This window comes from Rhinolophus hipposideros (assembly GCF_964194185.1).
Source record: "Rhinolophus hipposideros genome assembly, chromosome: 7".
Taxonomy (NCBI): Eukaryota; Metazoa; Chordata; class Mammalia; order Chiroptera; family Rhinolophidae; genus Rhinolophus; species Rhinolophus hipposideros.
The window spans coordinates 23433771-23452704 of NC_138053.1; the positions used below are offsets into that span (position 1 = coordinate 23433771).

Sequence of the window (18934 nt, forward strand, 5' to 3'; positions counted from 1 at the left end):
AAACCCTCTGGTTCATTTCTTATATTACTTTGGCACTTCAGCTAATCCGTGAATCCAGGCTCTGGTAACTTTCTTCTAGCTATTTCTTCAATGTATTATGCTACTCAAAAAGAAATTTAAAGAAGTATTTTAAAATAAAATAGCAATACTGGCATTCTCTTAAAAAAATAATTTCAAAGTGCCTTAAAATGATTACTTGTTTCATGTTCCAAAAATATGAAGACCAGCATTCATATCAATGTACTGAAATTTTTAAAATTTTTATTTCATAGAACTAAATAATTGTTTATTAATACTGATAAAATAGAACTATAATATCTAAATTGATCTTTACCAACAAATACATTATGAATTGCTCATTGCCAACAGTATCAAAATGTATTCATTTCTCTACTACAACTTCTACAATATCATTTTTTTAATCAACAAACAAAAGTTGAGGTCACACAGAAGTCTCCAAAGCAGTTCATGAATATAAGATATACAACAATGTGATAATGTCATAAAAATAAGATGGCATCAGTTAACAACAAATACTGTGAGATATGGGCAGGGTACTCTCAGTTGTTTAAATACGTTCTTTGGGGGAAAACTTTACCTGATGCTCTAAGTTGACCAAGCAACTGAGTTCTCATGCCTATGATTATTTCCATGGTAGCTTGTGAAAGAAAATTCTTTTCACAAAAGGCTCGCTCCCACCCATCACTTCGTGCTTTCTGCCATGCCTATAAAAACATAATTACATAACAAGATAAACTTACCACTCATTTCTTAGGCAGCAAAGTAACTGAAAAGCACCACATTAACCACTCAAGGTCAATTCTCCTTCTTCTAATTATTTTATAAAACCTAAGACTTTATGAAAAAAAAAACAAACTTATAGATACAGAGAACAGATTGGGGGTTGCCAGCAGTGGGGAGGAGGGGTGAATGGGTACAGGTGGTCAAAAGGCACAAACTTCCAGTTATAAAATGAGTTTAAGTCCTAGAGATGTAAGATAAGAGTTTGATGGTGACTACAGTTAATAACACTGTATCGTATATTTAGAAGTTGCTAAGCGAGTAAATCTTTTTTTCTAAATAAAATTTTTTATTGAGCTATAACTGATATATAACATTATATTAGTGTCAGGTGTACAACACAGCAATCAATACTTGTATATATTGTGACATGATCTCCACAATAAGTCTAGTAAACAGACTAGGGAGTCGATCTTAAAAGTTCTCATCATAAGAGAAAAAATTGTAACTAGGTGTGATGATGAGTGTTAACTAGACTTACTGTGGCGATCATTCTGCATACATACAAATAGTGTATCACTATGTTGTACACATGAAATTTATAAGTCAATTATATCTCAATTTTTAAAAAATAATTAAAAAATTAAACATAAAAAATAAAATCTAAGACTTTATGATTAAATAAAATTTATCATTAGTTAATTTATACTCATATGCTATGAAAGCCACTGAGTTTATAAAATCCCAATGAGAACTAAGTTATCAGGTAACCTGAACAACCAGCTATGCAAAAATATTTACCTCTCGGATACATCTGCTAATTTTCCCCCACCAAACCATGGAGGTTTTTCAACTAAGCCATGAAAACACCATTTATATCTAAGAATCCTGCTACTCCCTTTCTCCAAAAATAACCTCTATATCAATCTCTTAATCTGAGAATGGAAAGAGGGATTTCTATAAATCATCAGTGTGCAGTATAAGTATAAAAAAGTTTCTCTTTGAAAATGAGTTCTCTTGCTTTGAAAGACCAAAGCAGTAATTTATTCTCTGCTTTTGAAGGAGCTGGGGAAAAAGCAAAGAATAGACAGGAATTCTCCAAATCTCCCTCTAATTATTATCACTCAACTGATCTATTATAATACGTGGTATAATAGACACAACTAATTGCAATGCACCATCCCTTGTTCAATAATGATCACAAAGAGCTTGCAATTATTTTTTTAAATTGTATGTATTGTAAAAATTTTGTATGCCTGGAAAAGAGTACTTTACACATAAACAAAATGAAAATTGTTAAAAATGTACAGGCAGAGCCTACATTCAATAGAAGTTAAGGATAAATAACATGTCTACCTTTTCAAAAAATAATATATCCTTCCCCACATATCTGAATTTCTAAATTATATGTCATTTCCCTTACTCACAGTCACACTTTCCTTCTTTTCGTTCCCATTTAGCACTTTCCTCAATTTCTCACTTCTATTAATAGGTTTTAAGTGATTTTTGGATTTTTGCCTTATAAAAGTAAATTCTTAGTATAGTGTCTTGAGCACATAAAGATGTACTCCAAAAAAATCAATAAATACATATTAAATTCAAGATAATTTTCTTCCAAGCTTTGTTTTGTATACTATGAATAACATATAATGTTTCTTAACTAAAATTTTAGAGCATTCCTTGCTCAAGCTATGATTCTAAGATAAGGTTGGATATTAAAAATAAATACAAGTATAAAGAAAAATAATTATATACATACATATATACAATACATGTATTCCTACAAGGAGAAAAATGAAAGAAAAAATATGTGATAATTATTAACAGTAGGAAGATTATTTTTTTCTGGGCTATTAAAAAAATGTGACTGTATAAAGAAACAAAATTAATGGAATTATATCATTTTTTTAATTTTTTACACTTGTCCCAGAAATGTGTTTAACCAGCAACATTTTCAGAAATAAAATGACAATTAATAGTACCTGGAAGGCTCTGAGAAGTGCCATATGATCACTGAAAGTTCCTGCAGTGAAACGTTTCCTACAAAGCATAGCTGCACGTTTTTGAGAGGCCTGCGTCGGCAGGACAAATGGATCTCGATAGGCTAGTGTGCAGGCAATTGTAAGAATGGGGTCCAAACACTTTAAAACAACAGCACACAGGACCATTTTACCAAGATGTGGTTCTACTGGCAAATCAGCCAAATGATATCCCAATTCAGTGAGATCTTCCCATATATCCATTGCATCTATTGTCTAAATAAAAGGATAAAAAAAAGAATTTGACATGGCCAAAAACTATGTTTAATCAAACCACATACTTTAAAAATTTGTAAGAAAGAAATAAGAATGTCAATTTTCTTTTGCTATCACATCTCATTAAAAAATATATTTTGCTTCAAATACATAATAAAGAACTGTATCTATTATTTTACTATAACTATCAGAACAGTATTATTCAAAGTACATGATTATGTAAGATAATTTTTTAAAGTACAAAATTAGTTAAAATGTATTCTCATTTGGTTTAAATTTCAAGTAAAATAGTCTTATACATAAAATTACTAAGACACCAACCTTTAGCATTTGTACAGCATTTCTTACAATTAAAGCTGGTGGAGGTTCAGGAGCTTTCATAAGGAAATCAGCAATAGGACAATTAACTGGGGCTAACAGCTTGGTATGTAAACAAAGTTCCTGTAAATAAGAATAGCAATAATTTTGAAATATTGAAATTTAGGTAGTTCTATTTTTAATTTTTTGATGAATCTCCATACTGTTTTCCATTGGTAGTTACAAAATAATCAGGGGGATGTAAAGTACAGCATAGGAAACTAATGTAAAAATAACACTGAATGTCAACTGAAATTGAAAAATAAAAAATAATACAGTAAAATAAAATATTGAAATTTAGAATCAATTTTTATTTTTCAAGAAATCATGGGAACTACAGTTCCCAAACAAAGACCAAGAGTCTCTGACTAAAATGAACAATAGAGGAAACAATGTGCTTCTGTGAAAGACGGGATCATACTTTGACCGGGCTCATACTCTGACCGAGGTGCCAGAACTTTTATAAACACCCTCCATCAACTCATAGCAAGATTATCATTGCCATCATCAGCAATGTCTCCTCACATAGTTCTTGTATATAACAATAAGAGTTACTAGCCAAAAAGTCTTTTTTTCGTTCTATTACATTCTGTGATCTTTTATCCATTCAACAAATATTTGAGTGCTTACTAGGTGCTAGGTACTATGCAGAAAGTTGGAGGGAAAAAAAAAAGGACGACAGACTGTCAGACAAGTGTCTGCCCTCAAGGAGTTTTCATTGTGTGTGAAAAACAGAGTAATTATGTAACTAACTCTTTAATTACAATTGTGATAAGATACAAGGAGCTAAAAGAAGTAAAACAAAAGACTTCATCAAGTTCAGGAACAAGCAGAGGTAGGCCATGAGAAAAGACAATTTCTCTGAGAAAATAACACTTAAACTAAGATGTAAAGACTGAGTAGGAGTTAATTATAAAAGGAGTACAGAGAGGAGTCTAAGGAGAAGGATAGCACATATGAAGGCCCTAAGATAGAAACAAGTAAGATGTGCTTAGGAAATTGAAACTACTGGTATGAGTAGAGAAAGGACAAAAGACAATTAAAAATTTAAAACTGAAGATACAAGCAGGAAAGAGAATTCAGGCACTTGTTAAGAATTCTGTATTTTATTCTAAGAGGAATAGAAATTGGCAGAATGTCTTCTAGGGATGTGGGTGCCAAAAACATGATCCAGTTTCTCTTTAAAGGTTTGGAAGTCAGCATCTGGCTCAGTACACCAAGGAATCAAATTAGTGTACTGCTGGTACACGTAGTTTCCCTAGAAACTACAATGTCTGGCTGTTCCATAAAATCAGAAAACCTAAAGGAAAATAATAAAGGCCAGAAAATCTCAGTGAACTCAGTTCCAAAACTACCAAGGTAATCTCAGCATCTTACACTGAGATTTTGGTTGTATCTTTTGCACTTTAAATAATTTGTTTTCTAATCCTCATTGAGAATAAAAGGTAAACACTATATGGTTGACAGACTCTTAGAATGTTGCATAAAAACAATATACTTAGAAACTGTACTATAAACTAAATGTACTCTTGAAAATTTTGGAGGTTTATGGATTAAATTTTCTTATATAGAAAAAAAATTAGTTATATACATAACCACCTTCCATAATATATATTTCATAATTTTGTTTCCTACATTATTTAAAAGTCCAATCAGCATTAGTTGAAATGGTCCCTCTCTTCCCTCACCCACAAAAATAGCCTTTTAGAGTAAAAATTCTACCTGTAATGGCATTCTCAAAAGTTCTGGAGTCTGAAATTCCAACATATTCTGGAATCGGAGTCTACTGAACAGCCGAAAACAAATTCCAGGTCTACATCGCCCTGCCCTTAAAAGTAAAATATAAAATTAAGACTCAAACAAGGAATAAAGACTGTAATAAGGAAACTGTATAACCAACATGATTTAGGAGACAGAACAATGAACCAGTATCAGGATATCTGAGTTTAATTAAATCCTTACTCTGATACTTAAACCCTATGAATCCTTTCAGAAGGCGCTTCACTTGTTTAGGACTCAATTATCTCATTTACAAAGTGAGACTCACACCTACCTGATACACCTTCTAGGATAATGGTAAAAATAAAAACATTACATATGAAAATGAGTAAAAAATAAAGCATGAATACATGGTAATTTAATCAACTTTACTGAGCTGATACCAAGCACTGTGTTCAGGCCCAAATTATGCATTACGCAACTCCAAGGGAGTGTCATTTACCCCATCATCATAAAGATTTGTATAATTTTCTGGGAATTAACAGGAAAATATCTTGAAGAAAAGGAGTCTCTTAATTTCACCCAAAGTCGCTGTATCAGCTAAAGGCATGGCTGAATATGCTAATATTCAGATTAAGATACAGAAATATCCCTATCCTCACAAAGTTCACAGTTCAGAGTGACCAACATAAACATAATGCAGTGTGATACAAGTTACAAAACCTGACATTGTTGGACCATTCCTTCCTTCATCAAATACTTCCCTCTCTGTAGACTCATCAGCTTTCCCACCTAGCCAGCCTTTTCTGAGAGTTCTATCTTTGCCCAGTCCTTAAATGTTGATGTTCCTCTGAGGTTTTCCTCAGACTTCTGCTCATCACTTTGCTCATTCTCCCAAAGTGATCTTTATTATCTCCCTGACTTCAATTTCCATCCATCTAGATCTCCTTATCCTAATACTAGACCTATACTACTAAAGCCTCTTTCTTAGCTCTACTTGATTTTCCACAGTCAACTCAAAGTCAACACACTTTTTTAAATACTTCTTTAAAAGTATTAAAATAATTTGCTTTGTAAAAACAATATAAAAGTTAAGACTAACATGAAAATTTTAACATTTTATAGAAGGTGGAATATACATGAATATGTAATACAGATGAAAATGTTCCCATTTTACAGGCAATTGAGTGAATGTACACTAAGTATACATTACCTGCCTTTTCGTTGTATGGCACTAGCTTTGGAAATCCACACCATTTTTAACATTGTAACAAAATTCAGTGCATCAAAGGATTTCTGTAATATTTAAATATATTCATGTTAAAATATCAGATATTTAAGAAGAAATGAAAAACATTACAAATGCATTTTAATATGCCAATTTAAAGCCCCTCTTGATTAGATAATTAGAATAGGGTACTAATTTTTTTTTTTTAATCCAGATTTCTGGCTACAAACATTTTAAGGAAAAAGAATGAACACTAAACGCAGAAGAGCTGTGAAACTTCCTCACTCTGTGCCTTGCTGAGTTATTTGTTGCTTTCTGCTACAGCTGGATAATAGTAGTCAGTACACATAAGGATGAAGATTGGAAAGAACTGATTTATTGTTATCACATCATTTTCTATCAGATTTACACCACTGTGGGGCATACAAATGATCTGGGAAAGACAGTTTTCTGAAATACTTTCCAGCGAGCTCAGATGGAAGAAGAGGAATAACAACAATCGCTAAACCAATCCTATCCCAGAGTGAAAAAATTTTAAACCCTTCCATTTACCTCCTGCTGAGCTACTGACAGCAGTTAGCCTATACAGAACGTTATGGCCCCAAACTTCCTTAAAGAATCTAACGTGAAAATTTACTGTAGGGAAATACTTTAGAAGACTGCATTCCTAAATAAAATATATACTTCAATCATTCAATGACTTAAACTTTCCCTTTCAATAAATAACTATATAGAGCAAATACAAATGGTTTCTTGTAATAGTTTAATTATGGAATTTTTAGAAAAGATGCCGCTTATTTGGTTTAATAAAATGTTGCATTTCTCAACATTGTATGTAAAATAAATTGACACCACCATCATGTTCTAAATCATGATAAATACTTGAAATTAATTTCTAATATTTTCAAAATCTACTTCATCAGCTTTAGATAATTTTAGGGCAATAAAATCTGAATTTTCACTGACTCACTATTCAGCCTTTTATTGATAATATTCATCATTATCTTCCTACAAAAAATAAAATTTTCCTTCCTTTATAGTATTTAACTGTAATGAAATGTTCAAATTTTATAAAATTTTATGTTCTATAGACTATTCCTAAAAATTACATTGGAAACATTACAAAATAATTAACAAATTTTTCCAATTAAAAATGATCATTTATATCCACTAGAACAGACATTATTTGCCTTCCACAACATGGACAGTGTTTCCTTGAAAAATCAACTACCTCTATTACTTTCAATTCTTTCAGCGAAAGGATCTACCAAAGTTAAGGATACTGAGAGTTGCTAGGCATTCCAATACTAAAAGGAAATAAAGCCTGACTTTTATTGATGTCAGGGGCTGGTACTAAATATTTCAGCCTTTGCTGAGTGTCTCTGCTACAATTACTCAAATCTGCCACTGCAGTGTGAAAGCAGCCATAGACAATAGGTAAAGAGTAGACATGGTGTGTTCCAATGAAATTTATTTTTATACAAGCAAGTAATGGACCCATGGTTTTGTCTGCTTTCTGTCAGCATGTTTCTCTTGCACTAAAATATCTTTTGAATACCTATTTTATGTGGAGCACTGAAGATATAACAATGAACAAGAAGGACATGGGCCATTCCCATGTGTAGGAGGAAAACATTCAAAATATGTAATCAAATCCCCACACTGTTTCACAAAATTTTCACTATAACTAGCCAAACCTTTTACTTTCTTCCCAGTATTTAGTGAGAAAAGTCTAATTTTTTTGTATTATTTGTTAAAAACACAAGATAGATCCTACATACTGATTTAAGGTAGAACATTCATTTTAGTGTTAAATTTATCTAGAACCAGTGAATTCTGCTTATAAAAGCATTTATTTGAATGGAATTTAACCTTCTTCATTTGAGTTGAACATACAACTTGTCCATACATACCTCTTTCACTTTACCAGAATCAATAACAAAGACAACATCATTGACTGTGATGCTGGTTTCAGCAATATTGGTGGAAAGGATCTGCAATGGGATGTTATGTTATAGTTAATATGAAAACAGAACCAATGACTAATAAAATGGAAAAAAGAAGATTGTATGAAGCTTACTATTTTTCGAACACCTGCAGGTGGGTTTTTTAATACTTTCTTTTGATCAGATGTTTGCATATTTGAATGAAGCATAAAGACTTGATATCTGTTGACAATTAAAAGAGAAAAATATACTACGGTACCTATTTTTTATTTAAAGCAATAAACATAAAGCTTTAGCTTTTACCTATGTGTATTGTCAGCAAACCGCTTGTCATCAAATAGGATGCGATCCCTGAGTCCAACAATTTCATCATATCCAGGTAAGAAAATTAATATTGCACCTTGGAGAAGAAGGATTTCTTTTAATATTAAATATCATTGTAAAACCAGAACAAGTCAATAAAATTAGCTACAATGAACTATATCACATGTTTTCAAGTTAAGAGATTACAGGGAATTATATAAAAATTTGTACACAAAACAATAATTTTTAAATCAAAGTATATCCATTTTTGTTCCAGGTCTTTTAGACAATACTTATTTACCAGCATCACAACTATGGCAGATATTATATAGAAGATGCATGATCAAATCCAAGTCTACTTTTTCATCATCAAAACTGTGATGATAAGCTTTCAGGAGCTCTCTGTCTTCTGCACTGAGGTCATTTCCACTTGTTTGAACCAGTGAACTTTCATCTAGATTTCCAAATTCCAATGAAGCACTTAAAAAATAAAAATAAAAAGACCAAGTCAATTTTCATTAAAAAGAGTAACCCTTTTAAGGTCAATGAGTCCCATTATGTCCTTCTTCAAATTTTCGATATACACTAAAGAGGGTAAATGATACTTAATGTTCTAGTTATAATTCACATTTTGGTTTCAGCAAATTTAAAGTAAAATTTGGCCTAAGTGGACGTTTCTCCAAAGAAAATATACAAATGTCCAATAAGTACATGAAAAGATGTTCAACATTATTAGTCATCAGAAATGAAAATTAAAACCACAATGATACACCTCTTTACATCCACTAGGATGATTGTAAGTGTTAGAGAGTGTGTGGAGAAATTGAAACCCTCATATATTACTAGTGAGAATGTAAAATACAGTACAGCCACTTTGGAAAACAATGTGACAGTTCCTCAAAATGTTAGACATAGTTTTACCATATGCCCCAGCAATTCAACTCTTAGGGGTATATGCAAAATAAATAAATATATTTGTCCACATAAAAATTTGTATACAAATGTTCATACCAGTATTATTCTTAACAGTCAAAAAGAGGAAACAACCAAAATGTCCATCAGTTGATGAATGGATAAACAAACTGTGGTCTATCCATGGAACAGAATATTAATCAGAAATTCTACAACATGAATAAACCTTGAAACCATTATGCTAGGTGAAAGAAGCCAATTAACAAAAGACTACATATTATACGATTAAAATTACATTAAATGTCCAGAACAGACAAATCTATAGAAACAGGAAGTAGGTTAGTGGTTGCCTAAAGCTGGGAGAGTTGGGGGAATGAATGACTGCTAATGAGTACAGGTTTCCACTTGAGGTCATAAATAAGTTCTCAAAACTGATTGTGGTGATGATTGCATAACACTAACATACTAAACAACACTGAATTGTACACTTAAATGGGGAAATTATATGGCATGTGAATTTTATCTCAATAAAAATTTAAAAATACAAACTTCCGGTTATCATTTATATTTTCTTAATAGGTTGTTTCTCATTCCTCACTATTATAAACAGTACTCTGAAGAAAAGTTCACCTTAAAAAAAAATTCTATAGGTACCAATTTAACGTGACTCTTAATTTGATAATTCTACACTAAAAGCAGGTTAATTATGCTATTTTCCAAAAGCTAAAATCAACATAAATGACTGAAATAAATGCCTTGCTTCTTCATCCTATATGTAAAAATATAATCTACTGCTATCACTAGCAATTATCAATTAAATTTCTACGCAGTTCAGTTTAGCATCATCTCTCTTAAAAAGTTTAGCAGAAAGATAAACATAAAACTGCTTTCAATGGGGAAAATATTAAACTTATGCAATTTTATAACTGCAGTATTTAAAGTTTAAGTAATTTTAACATTCCTTTTTTTCTTACTTTTCAACATGTAAACAAAGAGGGTATTATGTTCTTTGTTTTCAGCTATAAACTGGAGATATCAATCATCAATTATCCAGCAAACATAATAAATTTAATTTTAAATATTTGAAATTTATAATTGATAATGTCATGATCTGTGAAACAGAAAGCCCAGTTAGCCAAAATAATTAAAATATTATCCGGGTAATTGCTTTACTTGGTAATCTGTAGTATATAGTGAGCTATACCTAACACCTTAAGAATATCTAGAACATTCAATGTGTGAGCATTAAAAGGATTGCAAGTTCTGAGTGATATTATTCAAATGGCAGCAAAACCCACTATACCAGAATTAGCATTTGGATCTGTCAAAAATTTCATTAGTTTACACATTTTATATTCCTTCCTTACCATTTTAGTGAGATTTGGGGAAAATGCAGAGATAAATACATGTGATTGTATCTACCATGTTTAACTGGAAATTCTCCTTCTCCTTTTTCAAAATAAAATAAAAAATAAGGTAAATATTATAACACAGTAGATCTTATTAGCAACCTACAAAAAAATCAGAAAAATTACTTAGAATTATAAAAAGAAAAATCTCTGGGTAAGAGACTATAAATAACCTACATTTGTCATAATCTATGATTTACATGGCTAAGCTTTTTTTAAAAGGACTTAGGATTATTAAACATAGTATAAAGTTTTACCTGTAAGATTCTAGAAGATCCACAATTTCAGTCTGCCCAAAGTGCTTAGCCCAATCTAAAGCCATCCTGCCAAAATTCAAAGATAACAAATTAAGACAGAGAAATAATGTTCTCAAAATCATAAAAGTAGTGGTCACTCAAAATTATTCATTCACCCATTAGAGATCTATCAGCAATTATTACACAATAGCTTTTACTATAAAGACAAATACAAGAAATCACAAAAGATATGTGTATCATATGTGTAACTCATATCAACATATGTGTAACTCATATCAACAAAGGAAATCACAAAAGATACGTCAAGATTGAATGCCATTTAAAATTTACCAGCCATTTGATGCTTTGCTATGGACATCAGCTCCCATACTAATTAACTGCTCTACTTGACTTGAAAAACCTCGTCCTGCAGCAACCATCAGAGCTGTTGCACTGGTTTCACTGTGTCTATAGTCGACTAAAATAAGGAAAAGATAAATACATGTCATATTTCCAAGTTACTGTAAATCATTTTAATTTTTTTATATTTGAATGAAAGAATTGAGTATCAGGAGAATTAACCTGGACTTTCTCCTTCAACTAACTACATAACAGCCTTACAAAACCCTTAACTCCGTATCAACAAAGGAGATCTGTTATTGATAAGCCGTTAGTATAAACAGGAGAAGAATAGAGACTATCAGTTGGAAGGCTGGAGAAGAAAACATAGTTGTTAAACTGCCTTAATTTAAGCTCACCAAGATGATTAAAACAGCAAAGGAAAGCTACTAACTTGCAGAACCCTCAATCTTCCTAAATCTAGATACTGTCTTGATCATCACATGACAATTCTTCTTTAACTAAAGAATTAAAAAGTTAATTTTCATCAGCAGGTGGTAACAAATGCTTAAAGGTGCAAATGGAAAGTTTAAGACCATTTTTTGTTGTTCTTTTGTTTAGCTTTTATTCCCCCATCATTCCATAATATTATTCTCTAAGATTCTTAATGGGAATAACACTGGCAGAAAATTTACTTCTCATAAAACCTCTCCATGAGAAAAACAAAGTTCTCTTGAATTTAAATTCCTTCCTAGAATACATTTCTCAAGGAATGCATTATATTATAATTGCTTAGCAGTAATTTGCTTAAATTACAAAATTGGTAACTTCAGAAAGAGGTCACCACTGAAAAAAACCTTTGTAGTAAAATTTAAGATGATTACAAGAGGAAAATTTTAATATTCCATATATAACCAGTTATCTTCATCATTTAATAACACTCTAAAACATGGTATCCATTACTAATATAAACCAATGGTTCTTAAGGTGTGTTGGGGGATTTACAAGAGATTGACCTCAGGCATTCTATTTCTGAAAACAGAGGTAGTTATACCTTATTCTTAGATTCGAATTCAGTAGGTCTGGGATGGTTAGGCATATGAATTTTTGAAGAGGTTTGCAAAGATCATGTAATGTATTCACTATATGAGAATTACTGCTTTAATTAAATTTTCAATTAATGGCCTTGGAGTATAGAACCAAAATATGTGTATTTTGAGCAGAGGGGTATCAATAAGTGTGAGTGTTCTGAAATGTCCAAATATTCTTTAATACACCTCCCTTCAAGAAGTGGAGCCTAATTCTCCTCTTCTCTAGCATGAGCTGGACTAAGTGACTCACTGTAATGAACAGGATAAAGTGGAAGTGATGGGGTGCAACTTTGGAGACTAGACCATGAAAGGTACCTACAGCTTCCTACTTTCTTTTCTCCTTTTCTTTTGAATCACCTACTCTGGGAACAGCCAGCTGCTACATCCTGGGAAGAATAAGGCAGCCCTATAGAGAGTTCCAGATGGCAAGAAACAGGCCTTCTGTCAACAGCAAGGACAAACTGAGGCCTCTTGCCAACAGCCTGTGAGGTGCCTTCTTGGAAGCAGATCCTCCAGCTCCAGTAAACCTTCAGATGACCAGAGCCCCTGACAACAGCTGCTACATGAGTGAGTAGGGGCCAGAACCACTCCCAGGTTCTTGACTCTCAGAAACTCTATTAGATAATAAATGTTTTAGGTTGCTAAATTTGGGAACCATTTGTTATGGAACAATAGATGACTACGAGAGTGAGCATGACAGAGAATGCCCGGTCTTACTAAACCAGCTGCTTCCACAGGATCACACTGGGAAACTGATGGCATTAAAAATGCCATCAATGAGGGCCAAGGTTTCCTGGATCACAGAATTATTTTCAACTCTGATGCCAATTAGTAGTTGAGATTTTAGAAGAGAAATAAAAAGACTGGAAGTGAATAACTGAGCTACCATATGTTTTAGTTTATTTCACAAGGCTTAAGACAGCAGAATGTTGGGCTCTGGAAAATGCCCAATAAAACTATAAAGAAGAGGGACCTGTGTCCATAGGATGATCATCATCAAAGTAATAGTCTAGTTAGTATTCACTAAAGGACTATCTAGGAAGAGGGTCAAAGATAACACATAAATACTTAAAAATGCTTTCTAAATATTTTATAGCAACCTGTCTCAGAGTTCAAATTTCCTAACTTTCAGGTAATATTTCTAAACTATTAGGAGTAAATGTTTTTAAAACTAATGGAGGAAAAAAGACTGCAGGAAAACTAGAGATGAACAAATGTCCACATTTCCAAGTACAAAAAATCACTTTTCAAAATACTGATTATTTTTTTAAAAGAATAACAAGCTGAAGAAAAAGTAAGTCAATAGGAGCCAAAATACATTTACAAAGAACAAGAAATGCCAAAAGATCTTCGTTGCTTTCTTAAGAGGTTTTTTATATTAGTAGATGTATGGAATTATAACCACTTGAACAACCACACCCATACACTGACCTAAAGCCTTTTGTAGCACATACACAGTGCTTGGTCATTGACCCAGGCCCCTCAAGTTAATAAACAGAAAGTTTATTAATATACTAGGTAAAATTAAAACTGGGGAAAAAAAGTAGTTAAGTGGAAACAATAGGCCAAATCTAACTATAAGATGAGATTTAAAAGGAATGGAATGTCTTAAGCTCAAAAAATTCAAAACAAGTAAATAATGGAGGAGGGATTAATCACATATAAAAAAAAAAAGAAGAAGAAGAACTAGAAGTTTCAAAGACAATATGAATCAGTAATACAATTTGGTTGGCAAAGTTACACTGACTAGAGCCGAATTAATGTAAGTAGAGGAATTAAAGAGTAGAGGTTTTTAGGCTGATAAACCTACTCTACCCAAAGTTGGTCACTAAGAGATTAACACTCAGGACTGAACACCATGCTTTTTAAAAGGGACAAACTAGAATATAACCCTAGAAGGTGGACAAAGACAGGAGAGAACTAGATAACACGTTATGTTAAAGAGAAGTAGTTGAAGTCACAGGAATGGTCAGCGCAGAAAACAAAAAAAAAAGGAGAAAGAATAACTATCTTCATATACCTGAAGATCTGTCAGGCATAAATAGATACTAAGTCTCCTCATTATCACTACAGAAGGAGAAACGGGTAGATGCTATAGAGGTAGATTGCACTTCAAAACATATTTTTAAAAATTTAACAATTAAACCAAATTTTTTAAAATGTCCTTAAGAAAGGTAGTGAGCTTCCCATCATTAACCATATTCAAATAGATTATCATTTAGTAGGATACTTAAAAGGTTTATCATTATTCAATAAATATTTATTGAGTGCTTACTCAAACAGTATTTTTCCAATCTGAGGTTGGGAAACCATGGATGCGTGTGGCGAACTATATACATTGTTCTGTGCCATTTTATATAAGGGACTTACGTATCAGCAGATTTTGGTATCCAAGTTGGGGCTTCTGGAACCAACCCCCAAGGATACGAAGGAACTGTAGTTATGTTTTGGGGGAGTCAGAAATTATATGAGAATTTTTCAACTAAGTAGGGGGGTCTGCACTGTTAACCCTGCATTGTTCAAGGGTCCACTGTACAACAAAGAATAATAACACAGAGTAAGGAGAAATAGTGAGAGAAGGGTTCAATTTTAGTAAAATGATCAGAAAAGGCCTCTCTGAGAAGGCAATATCCAAGTAGAGACTTAAATGAAATAGACATTGGGCCACATGAGTATCTGTAGGGACAGCATTCCAGGCATAGGAAACAGAACAAGGCACAAAAATGGCAATGTGCCAGAACACATGAAGAACAGCAAGAAGGTGAGGGTGGCTAAGCACAGGGAACAAGGAAAAAGAGTAGTAGAGAATGGGATCAACTGCCAGAGACTATATAAGAGGAAGGACTTTTTTATTCAATAAAAATACTTTTGCACATAATTGTCATATATTCACAGAACCAAAAAACTATTCTGGATATAACTAGGTTAAGAATCCCTGATTTAACATAATGTTTATTTATTATACTAGGCTAATAAGAAGATCCTGACTTGTGCATTTGAAATAAGTACTCAAAAAGAAAAATTATTGGTTGTGAATGAAGAATGTAACACATACAATTTGAATTAAAATAAATGTCCACAATAAATAACTGTAATAAAAGAGTAATAAAAAAAAAAGAGTAATAAAAAAATTTTAAGTTACACTTACCACTAACATTTTCAGTTAGAATAAGGTGAAAAACCTGAGCAAAGGCATCAACATCTTTATGTAGCCATATGTCAGAAAGACAAGCATCCATTTCCTTTATTAACCATGGTTCAAGGCAATTCACATCTTTTTCTGTCTTTAAAAAAAAGGAAAGATTATAAATTACCTAACAGCTTAATCTTTGCTTGCAAAGAAAGTGAGGTGGCCATAATGGTCACAAGAATTACTAACCATATATTATAGTGTAGGCCTTGACATAAGTTTCTCATCTCATCACAAATGTCACTCACAATATTATACTAGGTGTGATCAAAATATATGGTGAATATTTCAGGAAAAGAATTATAGTAAAAGACACATTGCCATTAATCCCCCTCAAAATATTCCCCCTTGCTTCAAACACATTTATCCCATTGTTCTTGCCACTTCCTGAAGCAGTTCTAGAAGTCCTTTTTCGTGAGTGTCTTTAGTTGCGCTGTCATGGCTGTCTCCATGTCCTGAATCAATTCAAAACGTTTACCTTTCATGGTCATTTTGACTTTGGGGAAGAGCCAGAAGTCGCACGGTGCCAGATCTGGTCAGCAAGGTGGATGAGGACATACCGTAATATTTTTATTTGACAGAAATTGCTGTACTGGAAGCAATGTGTGACATGGAGCATTGCCAGGATGAAGTGAAGACCCTCACAAAAGAGGACTTCCAGACTGCTTCAGAAAGTGGCAAGAATGATGAGATAAGTGTGTTCAAAGTGAGGGTAAGCATTTTGAGGGTGATTAATGACAATGTATCTTTTACTGCAACAATTTTTTTTTATTCAAACGTTCACCATATTTTTTATCACACCTCGTACCTTATTCTTACATTCATCGTTTTATCTAAGAATGAGAATGTTTGTCAACAAAGGAGTATGATCCAGTCAAAATATTAACTAAGTATGCTTCTGATAGGATGTTGTTAAATGTACACCAGTGATTCTCTCTCCCAACTGCACATCAGAGGAACCATCACCTGGTGCTTTTCAACACTGATGCCAGGCTCCACCCCAGAGCTGGTACATGAATCTCTGGTGATGGAGGCCAGATTCCATATGGCTTTAACAGTTCCTTAGGTGACGCTAATGTGTAGCCAGGCTTAAGAACAGCTTACTTAGTAATCAAAATGCTGTTCCTTGAACTAAATGGATGTTCCCTATATTAAATAACAATTTTAAACATTCTTTAAAAGTATTTTTATAAAAGTATGTATAGTTCATTTAGATACATTAGAACTATAAGCACTGGAAGAAAACTACAAGCATATCTGCATTATGTATGTTCTCATGCTCAAAAGTTAAATTCTTTTTCTAAAAAGTGCATAGTCCCACCTATATTCTTCATCATACTAATCACCAATGCCTTTAAAAGAATTCTAAACGGAATCAAAAACAAGAAGTGTCCTAGGAAATCAGCTAGTTCATTTTCAAACAGACTCCAGAGAACCCAAGGTAGCAGAAGCCCCACCTGAAGACGGAGGTGGAGAGTGATGGATGAGCCAGCAGGGCTTCTATGAAATATTTCATTTGTAAAGATTTTGTGGCAAAATCGAACAAATGAAAGGAAAAGAGAAGAAGAAGCTGATTTGGTCTATAGTGTGTAATTGATTTTATAAAGTCACATAGCTGGTTGGTGGTAGAAACACCAGTATTGATTATTTTCTCTAACACCAAGTCTTTTCTCAACCTTCTCCTAATGTAGCTGATCTGACGTTGTTTATCTTAAACTTTTGAGATGATAAAATATCAAGCAATAACAATGTATATGCATAATATCCATAAGTATTTTCTTCCAAAACTTTGGAGAAAAAATTGAAATAATTTAAAGTTACAATGAAAAAATAAAAGATGTTGCATTGTGTGTTAGAAAGTGTGTTAGAAAATTGTTCTGAAAAGTGTGGTGTAGCCTAAAACAAACTAAAAGAATTACACTTTAATAATGCGGTAAAATATTATCTCATAAGATGTTCTTTATCCAATTTTCCCTCAAAACATGAGTGTAATACCACGCAGCCTTACCAGCCTTACCAACTGACTAAAGACAGCATCGCCACCATCATCCAGTAAATCATACTCTTCAGTCACATTTGGGACAGTTCTCTGCCTCTGAGATTCAGGCTTGAAAGTATTCTCTTGAGCTGAATACCATTCTGTAAGTGTGGTTTGTTGTTTCTCTTCTAAATTAATTACCAAAGAGAGTAAGTAGATAAATTCTTTGCTTTTTAAAATACATTCCTGTGTTTTAAAAACTTAAGTGAATCTAAAAATACCTAAAAGTTGGCCTTATTTTGAATTACTTTTTAAAAATATGTTAATTAGGAACATTCAAAAATATGTTATGCTGAACCTTAATGACACATGAAACTGTTTAAAAACCTCACCTATTCATCTATTCGTAAAAAGTTTACTTCTAAGTCCATAATTCAAACAACAGTATTTTAGCCATACAATAAATATTATTTAAATCAATGATTTAAATAATATTCACATAGCACTTTATAGAAAACCATTTATTGAACTCCTGCCATCATACTAGTTGCTTGAAATATAACAAGTTATATACAATTTTCATCTTCAAAAGTTTCAAGATATAAGTTTTATAATTTACATATTAGGGATTCAGCACTGCATAGTGAAATAGGCATTGCTAATTGCTTTGTTTTCAAGTGGAGAATCCAAAGTTAAGGTATTTGTCCAAGGTCATACAGACAAAACAAAGGAATCAAAACTTGAAGCCAAATCTTTCATCATGAATAATGCAGCTAAAAGTAACAAAATGAACTTAACCCTAATTCAAGATCGGAGACATAATATAACTCAAGAGAAGAGATATATTAATAAGCAAATAATGCTAAAGCCAAAATAGAGAAGCAATTCATAACAATATCAGGATTTGAAAACCTTGACACTTGTATCAAAGATGAGTGCATTGCTCACATGCTACACTTTTCACTCCCTCCCTCCTGTTCCCCACTCTTGTACTATTAGATATGCTGTGGCTACCAAACGCGTGGCAGCATGTGCTCTTCTCTCCATTAAAACAGTGGTTGAGTCTTTGAATATAGACATACACAACCTCTTTAATTCGAGCTCCACTTCCAGTTCCTCACTATCGGTTATTACTTTTGGACATAAACCAGAATGCAAAAGGTACATTTGGGACAGTATTCTAATATACAGTTATACACAAAGAGAAATACTTTCAATTGTCCTTGTATC

The 18934-nt window shown here is 32.6% G+C and overlaps 1 protein-coding gene across 6 annotated transcripts in view; it reads right to left on the reverse strand.

Annotated features, from left to right (window-relative positions):
- Positions 1-18934, reverse strand: part of YTHDC2 (YTH N6-methyladenosine RNA binding protein C2) — a 59650-nt gene that overhangs the window by 20610 nt on the left and 20106 nt on the right. For 3 of the 6 annotated variants that reach the window (XR_013993622.1, XM_081053406.1, XM_081053405.1), the window contains exons 9-21: positions 17735-17892; positions 15685-15820; positions 11458-11584; positions 11128-11193; positions 8851-9029; positions 8550-8646; positions 8381-8468; positions 8214-8294; positions 6286-6368; positions 5076-5181; positions 3318-3437; positions 2724-2996; positions 599-725 (exon numbers count right to left, since the gene is read on the reverse strand). Coding sequence is in view for 5 of the 6 variants with exons in the window: in XM_081053406.1 (XP_080909532.1) it covers positions 599-725; positions 2724-2996; positions 3318-3437; positions 5076-5181; positions 6286-6368; positions 8214-8294; positions 8381-8468; positions 8550-8646; positions 8851-9029; positions 11128-11193; positions 11458-11584; positions 15685-15820; positions 17735-17892 (1641 nt within the window). In the remaining variant the exon portion in view is untranslated. The remainder of the gene's footprint in view (positions 1-598; positions 726-2723; positions 2997-3317; positions 3438-5075; positions 5182-6285; positions 6369-8213; positions 8295-8380; positions 8469-8549; positions 8647-8850; positions 9030-11127; positions 11194-11457; positions 11585-15684; positions 15821-17734; positions 17893-18934) is intronic. The other 3 variants (XM_081053408.1, XM_081053407.1, XM_081053409.1) reach the window with 2 other exon arrangements.